Genomic DNA, 21,283 nt, shown 5'->3' with positions numbered 1-21,283 from the left:
GGAGCCGCTGGCCACCTCGTTTTGTTTTGTTTTTTTTTTTTTTTTTTCATCACAGGCAATTTATTTTGTTCTATTCATTCACAGTTAATACAGAAAATACTTGGAAACATTTCCATATAATGTTTGACACAGAAATCATCAAATAGAAGTATACAATGTTTACAGGAGGCAGTACATTTATAATTTATAACCCCAAATGTATTCATAAATTAGAAATGGAAAGATCTACAAATGAAATTATGAAGGTTCACCAAAGTCATTTAATCTGTCAGTTTCTCATTCATTTTTATGTCTTAATAATATTCTATTGTATGAATAAGCCACATTTTATTTCTCTCCAGTATTTGATAGCTATTTGAGTTGTTTTAACTTTTTTACTATTAGCAACACAGTGCTGTAAACCTTCATGTACATGTTTCATAGGTGCACATTTTCAGTAGTTTGAGGATATATTCCTAAGGGTAGAATTGTTGAGGAACAGAGTAACAATGTTTTGCATTTTGACCAACCACCAAACTGTTTTGCCAAAGTGGCACACCATTTTACAATCTCACCAAATCCTTGTTTTTAAGGCTCTGATTTTTGTACAAAAGCATTCAATCATTCTGTCAGACCAAACCAGGAAAAGTAAGCTATAGTTCAGAACTGTTCTATTCCATTTACTATGCAAAGCCATTCTTGGTGTTTGCAACTCTCAGCCCTTTTGAGTATTCTTGCAGTGTTCACCTTTTCCTCCACCACTTTTTTTTTTCTTCTTTTTTTTTCTGGTTTATTTCTATCTATTACAAATGTATAAAAAATCCTCCATCAACGCTGCTGATAGCAGCAGAACCTTGAGAAATATACCTTTGGTTTGCCTCAGAAAAGGAACACATATTGCACTGTAAAGTTTATAAAATTGGCGCAAAACATTGTGATAATGTTACAATACCAGTTTTTAGAGTTCAGTGACTAATGGGGAGCCGATGGGATACATGCAGAACTGTGAAAGCGATCTCACTTAGCCAGCTGTACACGTAGACTGTAAATCTACATTCAGATCATTTCTGAACTAAGACTATCATCTCAGTTTATCTGTTGAGGTCAACCAGGAAACCCTAGAATATACCTTGATTTTTGCAAAAAAACAAAATAGGGGAGGGGTTTCTTCAGCATTTCAGTCCACGAGTAACAGTATCCTAACAGGCAAAGTGTTCTCTCACTGTCAACATAGAATGAACTGCTGCTGGAGGTCAACTTGGGCTTTAATTTGCATTAGCACTTACATGCATAGTAGTCCAAGTTGTTGACCTCATGACTTTTAAAAGTAACTCTAAAAAAGTAAAATGGCTCTTCTTGGAAGACTAAAGAAAGACATCCAGCCACAGTTGTAAAAAGTCTCATCAAAACAATATACCCTTTTATGAATTACGCCTCAATTAAAAAAAAAAAAAGTAGCCCCAAATAAGAAGCAGCTCTGAAAAAGAAAATATAACAAGATATTTGAAAAAAACAAGGTGAATACAGGTTCAAAAGTAATTAAGATACATTTTCTTAAGGCTATCTAGAATTAGGCTTTAAAGAATTCTACCATTTCAAGTTTACCACTAGTTACTAGATACCTATTTACAAACAAGATGTTCACCTTTTTTGTTCCTTTATCAAGAGAAAAATCTACCTTCAGTCTATGAGGGTGGTGATGGGGAGGGACTAGAAAACAAGATTCAAACAATCCCATGCAAATATCACATTTTTCAAATGGAAGAACTCCAAACTGCACTAGAAGTTCCAATCACTAAGACACTTTCCATTGAAATGATTTAAGTACAACTACATGGCACCAAGGTTTAGGCCTAATATAGGCCTGACAACCAAGTCCTTGTTTTCTGGAAGAAAGGCCTCAAAAGTCCTACTCAATTCCACATAACAATACTTCAAAGATCAATTAGGTTTTCCTTTCCTTAATATTTTTGTTTTTGACTTCTAATCTTAAAGACTAGATTAAAACTTAGCTCATTTCCCAAAAGGCATGCTTCCCTTTGCTCTATGAAAGAGTCCACCAAGACCTCTTCCTCAAAACCATCTAGCCCCCAGCCTCCAGCCTGTGCTTGTGATGCATCTTTCTCAACATCCTGAAAAGGTAATGTAGGTAAAATATGCTCATAAACATTAAAAATAGTTGTTAGAAAGACGTAACTAGCTTTATAATTTAAGTTTTAAAGCATAAATACTTGCAGCTTAATCTGCACTGACAATGATTGTCGAAGCCTAGAATTCAACATTTACAAATTCTCATTCACACACACAAAACACACTATTATCACACAACTTGTGTCTTGAGAGAATCTTCTGCTTTTTAAATTTTTGGCCTCCCAGTCAATCCCAAGTTCAACCAACTTTTCCGAGTTCTGGTAGTTACCTGGACCACTGAGGCATTGCCACAAGACTTCTTCTCTTTTGAAACATCCTTTTTCTCTAGATATTAGGATAGCTACACCAGCTTGTTTCTTCTGTGGTGTATGTTGGTGTGGGATTATCTATTGCTTGATTTTTCATGGATGTGTTTAGCTTCTTTGGGTTGAATTTTCCCTTCTAGTGCTTTCTGTAGGGCTGGGTTTGTAGACAGGTATTGATTAAATCTGGTTTTATCCTGGAATATTTTGTTTACTCCGCCTATGGTGATTAAGAGTTTTGCTGGGTATAGTAGTCTGGGTTGGCATCCGTGGTCTCTTAGTGTCTGCATGAGATTTGTCCATGATCTTCTAGCTTTCATAGTCTCTATTGAGTAGTCTGGTGTTATTCTGATGGGTTTACCTTTATATGTTACTTGGTCTTTTTCCTTTGCGGCTCTTAATATTTTTTCTTTGTTCTGTGTGTTTAGTGTTTTGATTATTATGTGGCGAGGGGACTTTTTTTTTTTGGATCCAGCCTATTCGGTGTTCTGTAAGCTTCTTGTATCTTCATAGGTATTTCTTTCTTTAGGTTAGGAAAGTTTTCTTCTATGATTTTGTTGAATATATTTTCTGTGCCTTTGAGTTGGTATTCTTCTCCTTCTTCTATCCCTATTATTCTTAGGTTTGGTCTTTTCATGGTGTCCCAAATTTCCTGGACGTTTTGTGTTACGACTTTTTTGTCTTTAGTGTTTTCTTTGACTGACGAATCTATTTTCTCTATCGTGTCTTCAGTGTCAGAGATTCTCTGTTCCATCTCTTGCAATCAGTTGGTTATGTTTGTTTCTGTAGTTCCTGTTCGTTTTGTCAGGATTTCTATTTCCAGCATTCCCTCAGCATGTGTTTTCTTTATTGTCTCAAATTCATTTTTCAGATCTTGGAATGTTTCTTTCATCTGTTTAATTGCTTATTCTTGGCTTGATTTGATTTCTTCCCATTTTTTGTTCGTTTTTTCTTCCATTTCTTTAAGGGAGTTTTTTATTTCCTCTTTAATGGAGTTTTTCATTTCCTCTTTAAGGGAAGTTTTTATTTCCTCTTTAAGAGAGTTTTTCATTTCCTCTTTAAGGAAAGTTTTTATTTCCTCTTTAAGGTAGTTTTTCATTTCCTCTTTAAGGAAAGTTTTTATTTCCTCATTGAGGGAATGTTTTATTTCTTCTTTAAGGGCCTCTATCATCTTCTTAAAGTCATTTTTAGGGTTGATCTCTTCTGTTTCTTCTGTCATGGTATGTTTAGGTCTTGCAGGTGTAGAATCACTAGGTTCTGATGTTGCCATATAGGTCTTTATGTTGTTGCCTGTATTTTTGCACTGGCGTCTACTCATCTTTTCCTCTGTGCGGTGCAGGTGGTGTCTGTGTCTGAGAGTGCCTCTCTTGTTCTAATTTTTAGTCTTGGTTTAGTAGGGGTTCTTGGTTAAATTGGTGCTATTGGGCTGTTTCTTCAGGGACAGCTGATTTCAGTCGGTGAATTATATACTTATGATTCTGGTGATCTGGTTTGGTGACTGGGTAACGCCTTCTTCTGTGTTCCCAGGTCACGTTTTGTTCATTTGTCAACTCCTCAGCTGATCTTGTTTCTTCAGACTTCAAACTGTAGGCATCTGAATCCTCTCCCAGATGGGTTTCAGCTGAGCAGGGTAGTCTCACCAACACCTCCAAGTTGTTGGGTTTCACGGGATCAGCAGTTGGGCCCTGGGTTGTCCCCAGACGGAGTGTCCAGACTCGCCCTGGTTCCGACCCACGGAGATAGCCTCTTCTCCAGGTGTTGGGGCTAGGGGCGTCCCGTTCCAAGCTGCGTCCGCCTCTCTCCGTCCCCAGGCCTGTCCACCCCTGTGGCCCGCCGCCACAGGCCCACCTGCGTCCACTTGTCTCCGCCAACGGGCCTGTATATCTCTGCCGGCTGCCGCCGCGGGCCTACCTACCTCTGCTTGTCACTGCTGCCGGGCCCATCCTCCTCTGCGAACTGCCACGGGGCCTGTATGTCTCTGCCGGTTGCCGCTGGGCCTGTATGTCCGTGTCGGCTGCTGCCACCGGGCCCTTCCACCTCCGCGAGTCGCCGACCTGCGTCCGCCTGTCTCCGCAGCGTGGCTTGTCTGCTTCTGTGGGCTGCCGGCAGGCCTGAATGTCTCTGTCGGCGGCCGCCGCCGGCCCCGTCCACCTCCGTCTGCTTATCTTCGCCGCAGGATCTGTCCACCTCTGTGGGCCGCCGCTGGGCCTGAATGTCTCCACCAGCTGCCGCCGGGCCTAAATGTCCCTGTCGGCCACTGCCGCCGGACCCGTCTACCTCCGCGGGCCGCTGCCACAGGCCTACCTGCGTCTGCTTGTCTCCACCATCTTGAATCCTTTTTTTTTTTTTTTTTAGCATGTGGGATAGTGATTATGATATAATAGGCATTAAGAATAGTTTATTAAGTACTTTTGTGGTGAAGCTTTGTTCGAGTGAAAAATGGCCACTGTAACTTTCGAAACTAGACTATTGGTTCTGAGGAGGGGTGTGTGTGCGCCATTGTTTTCAGTGTGTTCTGTGGTTGTGTTTGATGTGTGCCCTTAAGATGCCGTCAGACTCCCTCCCCAGCCAACAGACCTGCAGATGTGGCATTGCGGACGCAATTGGGGTCATAAATGCTAAGCTAAGTGGTCTCGAAGTTTGCTCATATAGCAGGTCAGCCTGTCTTCCTAGTGTCAGCAGTGTTGTGTGAGGTGGTGTGAGAGGAAGCCTGTGGCTGTGTAGTTGAGTTTTCTCTCCACCAGAGTGAGCTAGTTGCCCTAAAAATCAGGAGAAGGCATTCCTTCCCTTTGATTTCAGCTCTGGTTCGCTCTCCTTTCATAATGGCCGTGTGTGCTGAGGCCAGTTCTTCGTGTCCGCAGTGCTGTGAGTTAGGTCTTCTGTAACATTAGCAGATGGAGCCAGTGCTCTTCCTCTTAACTGCTGGCTGCTGACCCTTCCTCTGACTCCTGGCTTGTAGCCAGGCTGGTGGTTCAGGCAGTCAGTCTGCTCAACCATTATGGTGATTCATTCAGAAAGTCACCTTTCAAAACAGCAAGGGTGTACGCTCTAAGGTGGACGAACTTGAGCTGGAGTGGACAGAAAGGGGTCTTCATTATGTCAGGTGTGAGGTTAAGTATAGGCGGGGCATGACTGAATATGAGGCTTGCGTTTCACTCCCCCAGGCGCTGCCAGCCGAGTGACCGTGCAGCCTTGCGTTGCTGTGGAAATCTTGTGCCTCCCTCCGAGCTGCCATCAGGATTGAATGAGGCTGCATGTGCGAAAGCCTCAGTGCTTGTGAGTGTTTGAGATTATTGTTAGAGTCAGCCGAATGGCAGGAGAGCCAGGGATTGAATGACTTCTCTGTCACACTGCCATTTTTGTGCGTTTTACAAATCTTTAATGGAAAGTTCCTGTTAATGAGATTTTTCTTTCACTTTATTCTGATTTAAATATTTGAGACACCCAGAATGGGAGGAATGAACTGGTGTGTTGAAGTAGGATAAAATATGGGAGAAAAGACATAAAGCAAGGAACTAGCTTTGCAGTTTTGTTTACCAGGATACATGTTGCTGCCATGTCTGTCGCCTCCTCCACATTGTCTCTGCCCTTCTCTGCTGCCTGTCACACAGTGAGATGTTGTCCTTCAGCTAGGACAGTACAGATGGTGTGGGTGCACCTTGGAGTCCTTCTTCATTGTACTATAGTGACCTGCTTTGTTTTGGGTTCTAGAGATGCTGGAGGTGGTAAACTTAGCTGCTGTCTTTGCTGGGGTGCTGACTCTGGTCATATTTATTGGAGTCCAGAGTTACAGAAGGGAGTCTGTGATTAACATCTTCAGCTTTATAAAGATCCAGATTTTCCTCCCCAAAGGCTTCTGAGTGGCAGTGTTAAATGCTGTGCTCCCTGGGAGCTCCGGTTTCACGAGGATGGACTCACCACATTTCCCAAGTTGTCTTTCAGTGGTTAATGTCAGCCCAGGAGTCTTGGCACATAATTGCTTGTTATGACACCACATAACATTTACAGTCCATGAACTTCCTCGCAGGGCCATCCTGTTTGGCACCAGCGAGCCCTTGAGTGTTTGTGGAGATAACTGGCAGTGTCAGCTTTGAAAGTGCTGGAACGACAGGGCTGCCCACGGAGCTGAGGCTTGACTGGAGCGCAGTTTCTTGATCTGTTTCCAGTGCACGGACAGTGTAATAGACAGATACGTGTTACTCAGAGGAGCCAGATTCTGGATGACTGAATCGCTGATCCAGACAAGACAGCGGTGTTTGGGAGGGGGATTTAAAAAGGAAGAGAAGGTTTAAAGTAACAAAACCAGAAGGAATTTGGGAGAAAGAGCAAGTACCTCCCCAGCATCTTTCCCTCTTCCTGGGGCTCCTTCGCAGGTTCAGACCTATCAGGGAGGCTGCTAACATTGGGAGGTGGCCCTGGGCCATCTGCTTTAATGTTTTGGCTCCAGTGTCTGCTCCAGCCCCATTGAGCTGCCTTTTGTTTTACTAAGGATTATTTTTAGGAGTGTAATTCTCTAAAATATGAACTCTGCAGATAAGTCACACAAATGCTTGACAGATGTTGCTTGAGGTGGTGACCACTCAGGTGTTGTTAGCCCTGCATCTGTAGGTATTTCCTATACTGCTGCTGGGTTAGACCTGATTGTGTGCCAACTACCCCAAGTTCCCCTTTGGGATATGATTTACAGCTCTGATAAATTGGAGTTTAGGAAGCTCAGACTTTTTGATTTCTATAATGATATCCTTATTGTTGTATATCCTCTGATTCTTTTGATTGGATCAAATATAAAATACATTTGAGCTAAGAAGATGAAAATAGACCCTAGAAATGCTCAGAAAAGGTTGCTATTTTAAGAAAAGGCTAGTGCTAAAGGCTAGTGGCCACTAGCATCTATAAATTCAAGAGTACAGTCAGGTAGGCTTTTCCCATGCTGTACAGTCATTGAAAGTGATATATGATGTGTGGATATCCTTCCATATGGAATGTAACGTCGGAGCTGACAGTGCTGAGGTTAACCTTGTCAGATTGTCAAACAGGTATGGCTATAGTTGCTTAAGAATGGAGACATGAACATGTAGAAGAGCTGATGTGTTTAAAGACAGTTCTGGGCATGCTAACTCTGTGATTCAGGAGTTATGTGGAAGCAGAGGTCTTTATTAGTCAACCAGGGTATCAAGGCTTTTCTCCAGTGAGATAATATTACTGTGAACACCTGGCACTTTCCTATTAGCTAAATTAATGACTGTCGGAAAAACTGTGCTTAAGGGAATCCTGTCTCAGATCTTCTTGCTAAGTACAAGGATTTTAAAGACTCTGTCAGGGGTGCTTTCTTCATGTATTGAGTGTGTTTCTTTATGTGGCTTCTTTAAACTGAGTCATTCAACGTGAACTGAGTACTTCTGTTTCAATAAGGGCAGCTTTAGATGAGTCCTTTAGTTAGGCAAACAACATTCAAGTTATCTGTCTTATTTTATTTTTAAACATTGTTCTCTAAAGAATGCTTTACCTGTCATATACCTATGTTTCATTTTTAAAAATACATATTCCTTAACTATGATGGCCAACAAATTAAATAAGTTATTGAAATCAGTTGTCATTTGTGGAAACCATGCCTATAGAAATGCATTTCTTCCCTTCCTTTTTGCATAGATTTTCTAACATGGTTGAAAAAAAATAATTCCAAAAAAAAAAAAAAAAAAAAAGGCCGGGCATTGGTGGCGCACGCCTTTAATCCCAGCACTCGGGAGGCAGAGGCAGGCGGATCTCTGTGAGTTCGAGGCCAGCCTGGGCTACCAAAGTGAGTTCCAGGAAAAGCGCAAAGCTACACAAGAGAAACCCTGTCTCAAACCCCCCCCCCAAAAAAATTATCTAAATATATTTCAAAATCTGTTTTTGTGCACTAAGTGCATTTTAATAAGTAAAAGGGGTATTGTTTCTACTAATTTCAGTGTGTTTGAGAATTTTTTTTTCTCTTAGGCTGGAAAAGTTTTAAACAAATAAAGTCATGTTAAACTCATACAAGAAGGCAAAAGTGAGTTTGGAAAAGTCTGTATGGAATCAGCTCTCTGTTACTATAGCAAAATACCTGAGCCAAGCAACTGCAGAAGAGGAAAGTCTGTTCGGGTTCTTGACTTTCTTCCATAATGGTTTGGCCCCAAGCATTGGGGCTATGGTGGGTCAGAAAATCACAGCTGAAGCTCATGGTGAAGCCGTTCACCTATGGCCAGAATGTGAAAGGGATTGGAAGAGGTGGGATCCTTCCTATCCTCTTCAGGGTTGCTCCCTATGGTCTGTGCCCTCCCATTTGGCTCCACCTTCAAGATTCTACTGTATCACAGTCCCACCATAAGCTAGATAACAGGGTCTTTACTAATGCAAGGGCTTATATCATTTTATATGACCTTTGTCAAATTGTGAATGGAGGACAGTCTTGTTGAGCTGTGACAGTAAGAGAATGGGCAGCTATCTGTCTGTCAGGAGAATGATTAAGAGTATTAAAAGGCAGCCTAATAATTTTTGGTCTCTGGGCAGGGTAGCAGAGAGCCATGTGTCTTTTCATGACTCTTCTTTTAGTATGAGGCCTTCTTGAGTTACAGCTGGGCACATCTTACTCTGCTAGTGACTGGGTTTCCTTTCTTTACTTGAAGCTGGCCGTGACCATGCGCTCCAGTACTGCCTGGAGGGACATGATGGGTAGTGATATGTGTACTTTCTGGATCCCTTCTTTAGGAAGAAGGTGCTTGCCATCCTCCTCCTTTCTTCTTTCTCACCATTTAGAACATGATACAAACCCAGAGCAGCCATCTTGGATGTGTATAGAAAGAAGTCATATACCAGGGAAGCCGATGTCCACCGGGCCCTAGTCACTTACTCAGGGCAGTGGAGTGCGGGAAACATGTTTTCCATAAGCTATTGTTCTTCGGCCATTGGTGGCTCTTCATCACAGCAGGTTAGCCTGTCTTGTATGATGCAAGTCATTCTGATATCATTTTTATATGAAGCACCAGAAGTGGAAGCAGAGCTCCTCTGCTCGTGGGATGAGACACTTTGGAGTGAATTTAAAAGTGACTGATAGGAGATGGGACAAAAGCTCTGCTCTGTAGGATGAGAGATCAGATGCACTTTCATTTGGAGATAGCCACACTTGGCAGTGTCATCCATGCCGTGCTGGCTTTGATGGCATGGAGGATGGAAGAAGGGTAAGGGGATCATGGATTCTGCTTATGTGGTTTTAGAGAACCATTGAGGCCAGGCAACGTGTGACAGGGGAGTCCCCACAGAACTGTGAGAGGACATTGTGTGAAGCTGGGAAATGGGGCGCCTGGGTTGTTGTAGAGCCCCCAGGATGTCGAGAGGTGCCAGCCTGGTCTCTCTGCCATGGAGAGCATCATGCTGGGAGTGAAAGCAGCCTGTGGAGGTTTGAGTGGGAGCAGCCCGCATAGGCTCCTAGGTTTGAAGGCTTGGTCCCCAGTTGATGCAGTTGTTTGGGAAGGTTTAGGAGGCGTGAGGAAGGAGGTGTGTCACTAGGAGTGGGCTCTGGGACTCCAAAGATTGGCACCCTTCCCAGTTGGCTCTCACTGCCTCCTGCTCACAGATCAAGTGGGGAGCTCTCAGCTGTCCTGCCGCCATGCCCTTGCTTCACCGTCTCTGACTCCAACCCTCTGAAAATCAGTTCAAGTAAATGCTTTCTTTGGTATTCTGTCTTCGTCATGGTGTTTTGTCACAGCAATAGAAAAGGAAAAGACATAGCCCAAGGGAGAGAGAGAGATATTGCAGGCAGCAGATCTGCAGGAACAGAGTCATCTCAGCCCTTTAACACTAGACACGGACCTACAGGATTTGGAGTTTGTCCTGCTGGGTTTCAACCTTGCTTTGGTCTGATATTTCTCACTGCCTTTATTCCTCTCTTTTGGGATGGTAATGCATGTTCTGTGCCATTGTATGTTGGAAGTATGTAATTTGCTTTTTGATTTTACAGGGGTTACAAGTAAGAGATCGCCTTGAGTCTCAAATGAGCCCTTGGACTTTTTTTTTCTGAGACAGGGTTTCTCTGTGTAGCCTTGGCTGTCCTGGAACTCACTCTGTAGCCCGGGCTGGCCTTGAACTCATAGAGATCTGCCTGCCTCTGCCTCCCAAATGCTGGGATTATAGGCATGCGCTGCTGCTGCCACCGCCGCCGCTGCCACCACCGCCGCTGCCACCACCACCACCACCACCCGGCTGCCCTTGGACTTTTGAACAGTGTTAAGACTGTGAAAGACTATGGGGACTTTTGAAGTTGAACTAAACGTATTTTGTACTTAGTTATGGCCATTAGTGTATGCTGGGGATTTGAATGAGAAATACCCCTGTAGGATTGGGTGTATGAACACTTGGTTCCTACTTGGTGGAGTTGTTTGGGGAGACTGAGGAGGTGTGACCTTGCTGAAGGAGTACCTAGGGGTAGGCTTTTGAGTTTTAGAACCTCACCCCACTTCTAGTTGTTTCTCTTTGCTTGGTACTTGTGGTTGAAATATGAGCTCTCATTGTCCTGTTCTGTTACCATGCTTCCCCCCACTTGCTGCCATACCTCCCCACCCCTCTGCCATGATTGACTCTCACCCTCTAGAACCATAAGCCAAATAAACTCTTCCTTCTATAAGTTGTTTCATGATAGTAACAGAAAAGTAGCTAATGCAGCCATGTTTTGCTTACAAGAACTGGAAACTGAACTGTTTGTGGTTTTGGCAGTTACTCTTTCTGATCATTCTGGGGATGGGTTTATTTTACTTTGTATAGTATTGAGAACTGATAGTGTTAGTGTGATATTGAGTAGAAAACATGTTACATGATCTTTCTGTAACTGTAGACTGACTTCATGATGGGGCTGGAGAGAGAACCCAGTAGGTAAAGTGCTTGCCATGTATGTGGAAGGTACTGAATTTGGATCCCCAGCATCCACATACAATGCTAGGTGGGTGTGGTAACCTACCTACAATCCTAGAAATAGAGACAGGGAATCCCCAGAGCAAGCTGGCTAGCTAGACAAGCGGAATTGGTGAGCTCCAGGCTCACCAAGAGGAAAGCATGGAGGAAAATGCCTGATGCCAACCATCTGACCTCCACACGCATGCACACACAAATACACCCACACACATACACATATCTCCACACACCATAAAATACACACATGCACACATAGATTTCTTTAAAGACTTGACATTAAGAGATGCATGATAGATGGCCTAAATTGTAGGCATCAAAGGAACTTAGAAACTGAAGTCTCTTATTTGCTTGTCTTCATGTAAATAAAGCATTTGGTTGTAAGAATTTCAATGTGTTGTTTTGGAATATGTAGTCAATATTTGGTAAAGTGGCTGATATAAAAAAAGAAATATATTTTTCTCTTTTATCATGAAGTATTTAATGATGGAAGTGGGGGAAATACTGTGTTTGCAACAGTTGACAAAAAACAAAAATACTTTGAAGTAATTTTAGTAACAAAAGCAGCAAATTTGTCTGACAGAGTTGGTGATTCAGTGTGGTGGTATTCACTGTTCATCCGGAATAAAGCGAGGTCTTGAAACCTGAAAAGCTGGCTTCCAGATAGGTTTGTTGTTTTGCTATTACTATGTTACAGTTACTATTTTTTAAAAATGTGTGTTATGCTTTGCCTGCATGTATGTCTGTGTACCACATTTATGACAGGTGGCTGCAGAGTTCAGAAGAGAGCATCAGATCCCCTGGAATGGGAGTTACAGATGGTTTTGAACCACCATGTGGGTGCTGGGACTCAACCAAACCTGGGTCCTCTGGGAGAGCAGTTAGTGCTTTTAACCACTGACCCATCTCTCCAGCCCCAAGTGAAACAACCTTAAAGAGACTTCATGTATGATTTAGGAGTTGGAAAAAAACAGTAACCAAGGCTGTAAATCCAGGATCTGTTTTGTTGTTGTTGTTGTTTTTTAGGACTATTTGGGATTATATTGAAAACAGTTTCTGTGGCAAAAGATATCCCAAACCAAGTCAGCAGATTTGGAATTTGGTTGGGATTTATGTTTAATATATTCAGTTTATTACTTGTGTGTGGGTTTATGTATTCCGTAGCTCATGTGTGGAGGTCAGAGAACAACTTTGTGGAGTTGGTTTTCTCCTTCCCCCTTTATTGAGTTCTTAGGAACAAACTCAGGTTGTCCTCGGCCATGATCAGCATGTGTTTTTACCTGCTGAGCGATCTTGCTGACCCAAGGATTTATATTTATAATTCACAAAAAGGTTTTAAAAATTTGATAGGCCAAGCTGTTCAATAGGAAAAACTGGACAGAACACAGTTTGATGGTCAGTTCACAAAGCAAACCCAGTTTGCCTACACAACTAGGCAATAATTCTATTCGTTTAGCAGAGTGGCACTAACTGAAAGAAGAGCTCATCCCATGCTTGTGTTCTCTCAGTCTCCATATAACCTGATGGGTTCTCTGCTTGGGGCCCTGAATGACTGTGGTAGCTCAGATGTGTCCAGCCTGTGGCCTGTGGGATGAGAGCTATGAATGCAGCCCAAACACAAAAATATAAACTTACACAAAACATGATGAGACCTTTGAATGATCTTTTTTGTAACTAGATTGTGTGGTCCTTGGACGTGGTGATCATCATGACATGGCAGCATCATTTTGCAATGTTAAAAGATTGGACATGCTTAGTAGCCAAATATGCCCATCTCTTAAAAAGTGGGTATTGGTTGCTACATTCTTTTCTCCAGGCTCATATTATTGTTGACAGAATTCTCTTCCCCACTTTCTTGCCAGCTTTTAAATGGAGCAATGTTCAGATTGTGGAGGTCCCAGAAGTACCTGCCACATCGCCTTTTCACAGGCCACCTCACCCCAGGAGTACCCTGGCTCTACTCTGACAGTAACTGAATGTAAGCATGGCGTGACTGTCCTGTCATCTTTGTCACATTCTGGTGGACAGAATCAGTGACAAGATCTGTTCCACAGAGGGAGCGATGCCACTCTTTGGGGGTCATCTCAGAATTCTCCTTACCGCAGTCACTTAACTCCATTAAACTGGAAAGAAATGGGGAAAGGGCTGCTGAAATTATTGCCAGGCAGGGTGGCTAGTATGTGTAGGAGCGTGTGCCGGCTAATTTTGTTTCAGCTTGACCCAAGCTGGAGTCATTTTGAGAGAGGGAACCTCACTTGACAAAAAGCCCCCTCCCCAGATTGGTCAGTATCTGTGTCAGGTGGTTCCTAATTGTCTTTAGTGACTGTTCCTGGAGGTACCTCTCGGCTCCTGCACTCACATACATGTACATACCGACATTCACACACACGCAATACTCATAATTTAAGATAATAAGAATAAACATTAGGAAAAAGATTTGTGAAGTTGGAAACTGCTATTGTAATGTAGGAGGGAAAGGTCTGGAAGGTTTGAACAAAGGCATGGCTCTTAATAAAGCTTGAAAAGCCTCCTTTAAGAAATTGCCTTATATGTAGAATTAAGGATAAATAACTTTGATTTTGCTTTCTATATTCATAATTCCAATTTTGGCAAATATTCTGCACTGGTGGTTTGATGAACCTGAATGACACATTTAATTTTCAAAACTGTTTTCTCCTAGTGTCTTTTTCAGAAGAGGAGAAATATCAGCTACGAAAATTTGTGAATAAGTCTTACCTGCTGGACAAGACAGCTCACCGTCAAGTGTACTACAGTTTAGTTGACATCCTTCTGGCCTATTGCTATGAAATACGTGTCACTGAAGGAGAGCACAATGTAAGTCGGTGTGTGTCGGTGTAGACCACCGTGTTAGCTACCTGTTCAGAGCAGACCCAGCCTGTCGTGATAGATTACTTAGGGGCTGTCCCAGCACACGTGCCTATGGTGGTCATAGGAGATGGTAGTGGGCACTAACATGAAGGCTAATGCTAATCGTGGTCTTGTCTCTTCTCTCTTGGCAGTAGATCTACTAGATAGATAGCAGAGCAGGGAGGTGTCAGCAAAGAAGCCAAGGGTAGAGAGGAAGGCTGTTTCACTTGACACTCAAGAGTGGCAAAGGACCACCTACAGCACTCACGGTTTTTCTCCAAGCTTTCATTTATCACATGCAGAGTAAAGCCCTTTTGCAGAAGAGGATCTTAGCACACAGAATGTGTACTTACAAAGATGTGTATGTAAGTTGCGTTGTTTTCAGAACTTGAATCGTTTTTCTTTTTGTTGTTTAAAAGACTCACCTCAGGTTGAGGCAAGAGGATGGAGAGATGAAAGCCAGCCTGAGCTGTAAATGGAGACCCTGCTTTCATCTTTAGTAAAGAAACCATGTGTCATGTCATGTATTTTAAAAACCGTGTGTTCAATCACCAATGCCTCAATCAATCCATTCAATCTTTAAATCAATAAAGAAGCAAATGCTGGAAAACCAAAGGCTTTCTAGATAATGTGGCCCCACTATTTATAATTACCTGTGATCAGAGTTTTAGTCTTGTTATATACTTTCCTTTTTCTTTTTGATTATACAGTTAATTTATATCATTGGGATGTCCCATAATTCCAGTAGTTAGTAATAACCACAGTTACAAGATCGTTTATCTGGTTTTCTTTCACTGTGCATACGTGTGTGCCTGTGTGTGTGTGCATGTGTGTGTGTGCATTTACTTTGGGTTGCAGGGTATACACTGTGATTTAATTGACTTACCTCACACAGCATCATAGCATCAGTAGTTGCCATTTTGTTGTCAAGATTCTGAAATTTTCTAAAGTGACTATTGCAGTCTGCATATGATCTAAGTGAACAACCTTGGGGTTATCAAGAATATAGTTATCTGAAAATACTTTGTTTTCAAATTGTTTTTTATTTATTTATTCATTTTTATTTTATGTGCATTGGTGTTTTGCCATGGGTGTTGGGCCACCCGGAACTGGAATTATAGATGGTTTTGAGCTGCCATGTGGGTGCTGGGAATTGAACCTGGGTCCTCTGGAAGGGCAGTCAATTCTCTTAACCATTGAGCCATCTCTCTAGCCCCTCAAGTCATATTTTTTTTAAAGATATCCTAAGTGGATAAAATGTTTACTTAGACAAAAAAGGCTCTTCATTTCATATTATTGAGTCTTTTAAATTTTTTGAAAGATGTTAAATATTATATATATGAGGTTTTGCCTGCACATATGTATGTGAACCATGTTTGTGCCTGGGGAGGTCAGAAGAGGGCATCAGATACCCTGGAACTGGAGTTGTGGATGATTGTAAGCCACCATGTGGGAGCTAGGAAATGAACCCAGGTCCTGTACAAGAGCAACTAGTACTCTGGACAACTGAGCCATATCTCCAGCCCCACATATTAAATCTTGATGAGTGAAAGTGTTACACTTGATAAAATTGACCAATGTTTCTTCTACTTGTATGTTTAAAATCATCAAGTCTTGCATCTTTGCACGCCTCTGGACCACTGGTAATCTCACATGCATTCTCTGAAGGGCAGTTTCTACAGGGTTTTCTGGTACCCAGCCGTGGTTCAATAGTGAGTGACTTCGTAGAGGAGGAAGCAGCAAGCACTTTGCTTCAGTTTTGTTTGAGTGCCCCTGCTTATTTGTTTGTGTATGCTGGTACTTCATTAGTGAGGTGTTTAATTCCATAAAACTCCAAGCACGGTGAACAGAGACATCCTCTATTAGTCTCTGCATCAATACAAGTATTTTTCTACATTCATCAATGCATCGTTTTGCATGGGTTAGTATAATTCATGTACTAATTCCAGTGGATATATCTGCTTCATTTCCAAATGACTTTTGACGGTGACACTCCTTTCTCCACAACCAAGGTGGAGTCTGCATGGACGGTCAGAAAGCTGAGCCCCACCCTCTGCTGGTTTGAGGTATGATTTCTACTTGAAATTATTTAGCTTTTGGTTATTTTTTCTGTTGTTCTTCATTTTGGTTGGTTCACGCTATTTTTTGTTGTTTAAAATTTTTCTTAATATTTTTAAATTGGGAGCTTTATTATACTTTTTAAAGAGTAAACTTGTTGGGATAGTCAGCCAGGTTAAGCATTTTAGACATTGTGGAGGGAAATACTATATGGAAGAACACTGAGGACACTGTGGTTCATTTGAGAAAATGTGGGTAGAGCTGCAGGTTTGTTAATGAGTTGGGGCTCAGAGTTCAAAAATGGAAAACAAACCTAGATGATAATGGACCACCAGAATCACACAGAGTGTCTTATATCTTTTATTTATCTTGTTCCTCAATAACCTTATTGAGCAATACTTAGTAAGGTAAATATTGCTGAATTTACAGGTAAGGAAATTTTGATCATATAGCTTAAAATGAATTGTTTTGCATCCTATCATTTTATGGTTAGAGCTGGTAACCTCTTTAAAAAACATTAATTTTATTTGTCATCATTATGATTTTGCAGGGCACTTATCATAGCATATATGTGAAGGTCAGAGAACAATTTTGTGGAATCAGTTCTTACCTTCCACTTTTATGTGGCTTCCGGGAATTGAACATAGGTTTACAAGTTGGCAAGCCCCTCTACCCTGGAGCCTTCCCACTGGTGTGCTGACCTCTTTTAGTATAACGATAATTGGTTTTGTTTCTATTTTCTAAAACTTTTTCTGCAGTTCTCATAACATTTATTAAAGAACAGTATCTTTTATGTTTCTGAGTTTGGAACAAATTGTCCAATATCAAAGTCATACCATCAGTTCAGATTATGCATAGCATACTTTAAATTGTAAAGTGGAGATTGCTTCATATATTACTTCCTTCTATGAGGAGGTAAGATTCAGTCCATCACTGAGACAGGTACCACAAGAGCAATAGTAAGAGTGGGCCAGCAGCATTGCCAGCCACCTCAGCTGGGAGCTACATACAAGGTCAGGAAGCCTGTCCCCATCCCCTCTCTGCCATCAAATACAAGTCTGTAGTCTGAATGCCTGTCCCCATTAAGACTCCAACATGTTCCTGTTACATATGTGGGTTTTAATCCACATTTGTGGTTTGTTGATGCTGCATGAGGAATTATAAGTCTGTAATAAAGTGAGGTGTACAAGAAGAATCTCGCTTGTGCCAGTGATCCAGGTTTACAGGGTTTAATTGGGATTGTTCCTTTTTCAGTGTGTGCTTTTGTTGTGTAATGAATTGTATGGAAATTACTTAATGAGATGACTCTTCACAGACTTGGACAGATGTTCATGAGATCCTGGTGTCTTTTGGAAGGAGAGTTTTGTGCTATCCACTTTATCGTCATTTCAAGCTGGTGATGAAAGCCTACAGAGACACTATAAAGATACTGCAACTAGGTAAGGTAGGCTGGCATATCTGGGCATGAGAAGTTGTAGATTTTCAGTATGTGAAGATATAATCGTGAGTTTTGCTCTTTTTTATATATACATAAGTAATGAAAATAATCAAGTCTACTTCCCAGGATATAAAAAGTAATGTTTCCTCTACAGAGATGCGCAGTAATGCTTACTTTTTCTTTCTTTTTCTCTTTCTTTTTCTCTTTCTTTTTCTCTTTCTTTCTTTCTTTCTTTCTTTCTCTCTCTCTCTCTCTCTCTCTCTCTCTCTCTCTCTCTCTCTCTCTCTCTCTTTCTTTTTTGGTTTTTCAAGACAGGGTTTCTCTGTATAGCTTTGCTCCTTTCCTGGATCTCACTCTGTAGACCAGGCTGGCCTCGAACTCACAGAGATCCGCCTGGCTCTGCCTCCCGAGTGCTGGGATTAAAGGCGTGCACCACCACCACCACCACCACCACCACCACCACCACCACCACCCGCCTATGCTTACCTTTTCTAAGAGAGAGGGAGTAAATGGAAACATACATTAGCATCCCAGATCACATCACACTGAAGATAGATTGTATGGTTTGGTGTTTCTTGGATTCCTGTAACTTTGTAGCCATTGAGGTGGGACTGTGGGTCCAGTAATGAAGTTTAATAAATCCTCTCCTTTAATGAGCGTTGCAGCTTTGTCTGAGACATGATGAATAAACCAGCGGTTCCAGTATAGAGCCACAGGTGCTCTGACTGAGAAGTATGGTGATTGGTTAGGGGACATATACCTCAAGTTGGGCAAGCAGCGGGACGTTACAAGGAAAAGCATCAATACTCTTAGGACTCTTGACTGCTGCTAAATTTAGCATGAAAAGTCAAGTAATGTCTGGCTCTAAGAATGTGGGAAATTCCTGGCTTCAAAACAAATTCCCAAGTGCCCCCATACCAACATCATTAGAAAGAATTAATTTCTCAGGTAATGATTTTGAAAGGGGGCACCATCCATTTGTGTAGATAGTTCTGGCATTGATTTAAAAGTCATTTTTAAAAAAAAAAAGTCACTTTTTTTTTGTCCTGTCCCTGTGGGGGGGTCTTGTCTTTCCTATGTTAGTGGGACTTATTTTTCAGGCTCAGCATCAGAAGGGAAGTCCATCCCCATATCCATAAGAAGGAAAGTCCATCTCCATGTCCATAAGAAGGGAAGTCCATCCCCATGTCCATGAGAAGGGAAGTCCATCTCCATGTCCATAAGAAGGGAAGTCCATCTCCATGTCCATAAGAAGGGAAGTCCATCCCCATGTCCATGAGAAGGGAAGTCCATCTCCATGTCCATAAGAAGGGAAGTCCATCTCCATGTCCATAAGAAGGGAAGTCCATCTCCTTATCCATAAGAAGGGAAGTCCATCTCCATGTCCATAAGAAGGGAAGTCCATCTCCATGTCCATAAGAAGGGAAGTCCATCTCCATGTCCATGAGAAGGGAAGTCCATCCTCATATCCATAAGAAGGGAAGTTCATCTCCTTATCCATAAGAAGGGAAGTCCATCCCCATGTCCATGAGAAGGGAAGCTCATCTCTGTATCTATAAAAGGGAAGCTCATCCTTCATGCCCAGGTGATTTCATTGGATTGTTAGGGAACATCCCATCTCCAGTGTTTTGTCCCAAGGGACACCTAGCTTTTTGTCTTCAGTGTGACCTCTATTATCTAGGGGAGGCATGCTTGAAGTAGATTATAATTGTGAAAATGAATCACAGTTAAAAATGCCTTTTCATTCACTGATAGGTTTAGAGTAGCAGTATTTCACTTAGAAGGATTGTTGTTTAGGATAAATGAGTGAATATCATTGAGAAATCTATCTCCTTTAACTGTGGGAAATAAACTGCCTTTTTTTGGTATGTTACTTTTTTTCTTGCTTTCCATCCAAGGTACTTGAATCTCTAAAATACCTTGAGGAATCAATCTCCTCTAAATGACTAATTGTTGATCTGGAGCTATATATCACAATTACTTGCTTTTTGTTGTCTTACAGAATTTTCTGAGCATTGTTCATAGATTTAAGCCTGGAGGCTCTTGTGTTAGGGCTTCTGGGGGAAGCCAGCAAAACCAGAGCAAGCACGTTCCCGTACACATCCACTCTCACTTTCATTCATATAAACTATTACTTGTTTCTTTTTATTCTGGGAAGTAATCTGGCGCTCTGGATTTTTATTTGAAAAGTAATCAGTTCTGTGATTGCATAACCCAAAATAAATTTGATTGCCTTGACTTACAGTCTAATCAATTATTCAAACAGTTTTAGTAGGTTAGAGCTGAAATTGAGACTTAACTTTTCATCGTTATCACTCACAAAAAATAAGTCTTATCAGCTGTATTTTGTTAGCGGCAGACTTGAAATAACACACTAGAGCCTCTGTTGAAATGAATGGGAGCCGTCTAAGCCCCAGTGCTGGTTCTGCAACTGGCTTAGGCTGTGTTTAGAGTGGAGGCAGAGACTGGACTGTCCTGCACCTCTGCCATTGGATGTGAGGGTGACATGCTCTGAATGAGGGTTGTGACCTGTGCTTGTCCAGGCGGCTGGCACAGGAATGCCGTTATTATCACCGAGGAATCTCATTTGTTTGGACACTCCATAAGTTAAGTGGATAGCACCAGCTTGGCATTTGGTGTTTTCCAAGAATGAATTTGTATCTACTTAAAATTCAGAACACAGCCCTAGCAGCCACACTTTGACTGTAAAGGTCAGATAGCGCTTGCACAGTTGAAAGTAATGAATGACTCTCTCCCCAAAGAAATGCTGGTCTCAGACGGATGAGTTTCCAGAACCAGCATGGGAATGCGTCAGAAGTTCATGATAACTGACTGAGATGAGAGGCTTCAGAGAGCCATGGGTTTGCTTTATCTGACTTCACAACAGCCTTTGCAAGGGTGCTTTACTGGGCCTTGGGCACCTTTAAGCTTTCCTGCATCCTTACCTCTTCCCATCTTGCAAAAGGCCGTGCTCATCTGTCTCTTTTGTTGTATATTAAATCCAAACTACCTCAGGATGGGAACCTATCCTCACCCTGGCAAGTACTGTTTCGCCACTTCAAAGGGTTTGCCCATATGGTTGTTCTCCCTCTTCAGTCCTCTTGGGGCACAAAACTCCCCTTGTATCCTCTGTTCCTGACTCTTCAGGAAGTGCCACTGCCTCCTGCTGGCTGAATTTTTTTTTTTTTTCCCGAGACAGGGTTTTTCTGTGTAGCTTTGTGCCTTCCCTGGATCTCACTCTGTAGACCAGGCTGGCCTTGAAATCACAAAGATCCGCCTGCCTCTGCCTCCCAAGTGCTGGAATTAAAGACGTGCGCCACCACTGCCTGGCTTTTTTTTTTTTTTTTTTTTTTTTTTTTTTTTAAGAGTAAACAGAACCCCTTCTGGAGGTCATCCCTTAGCAGTTTTCAGTCAGTTGGGAATGAGAAAAGTGTACCTTAGTTTTGTCTACTGGAAGCTACAAGCCACATCATCCAGGACTTGATGGTACATGTGCACTTCATTGAGTATCTGGATTTGTGTCTCTGTCTTATAAACACTCTAAGGTTTTTCTCACTCTGCTTCT

The 21,283-nt window shown here is 42.0% G+C and overlaps 1 protein-coding gene across 1 annotated transcript in view; it reads left to right on the top strand.

The window, feature by feature from the left end:
* Window positions 1-21,283, top strand: part of Shq1 (SHQ1, H/ACA ribonucleoprotein assembly factor) — a 111,315-nt gene that overhangs the window by 28,289 nt on the left and 61,743 nt on the right. The window contains exons 7-9 of the mRNA XM_028872708.2: window positions 14,035-14,189; window positions 16,235-16,288; window positions 17,596-17,719. Coding sequence (XP_028728541.1) covers window positions 14,035-14,189; window positions 16,235-16,288; window positions 17,596-17,719 — 333 coding nt within the window. The remainder of the gene's footprint in view (window positions 1-14,034; window positions 14,190-16,234; window positions 16,289-17,595; window positions 17,720-21,283) is intronic.

The sequence above is a fragment of the Peromyscus leucopus genome, chromosome 3 (genome assembly GCF_004664715.2).
Source record: "Peromyscus leucopus breed LL Stock chromosome 3, UCI_PerLeu_2.1, whole genome shotgun sequence".
NCBI lineage: Eukaryota > Metazoa > Chordata > Mammalia > Rodentia > Cricetidae > Peromyscus > Peromyscus leucopus.
This window is presented reverse-complemented; position numbering and strand designations above follow the sequence as displayed.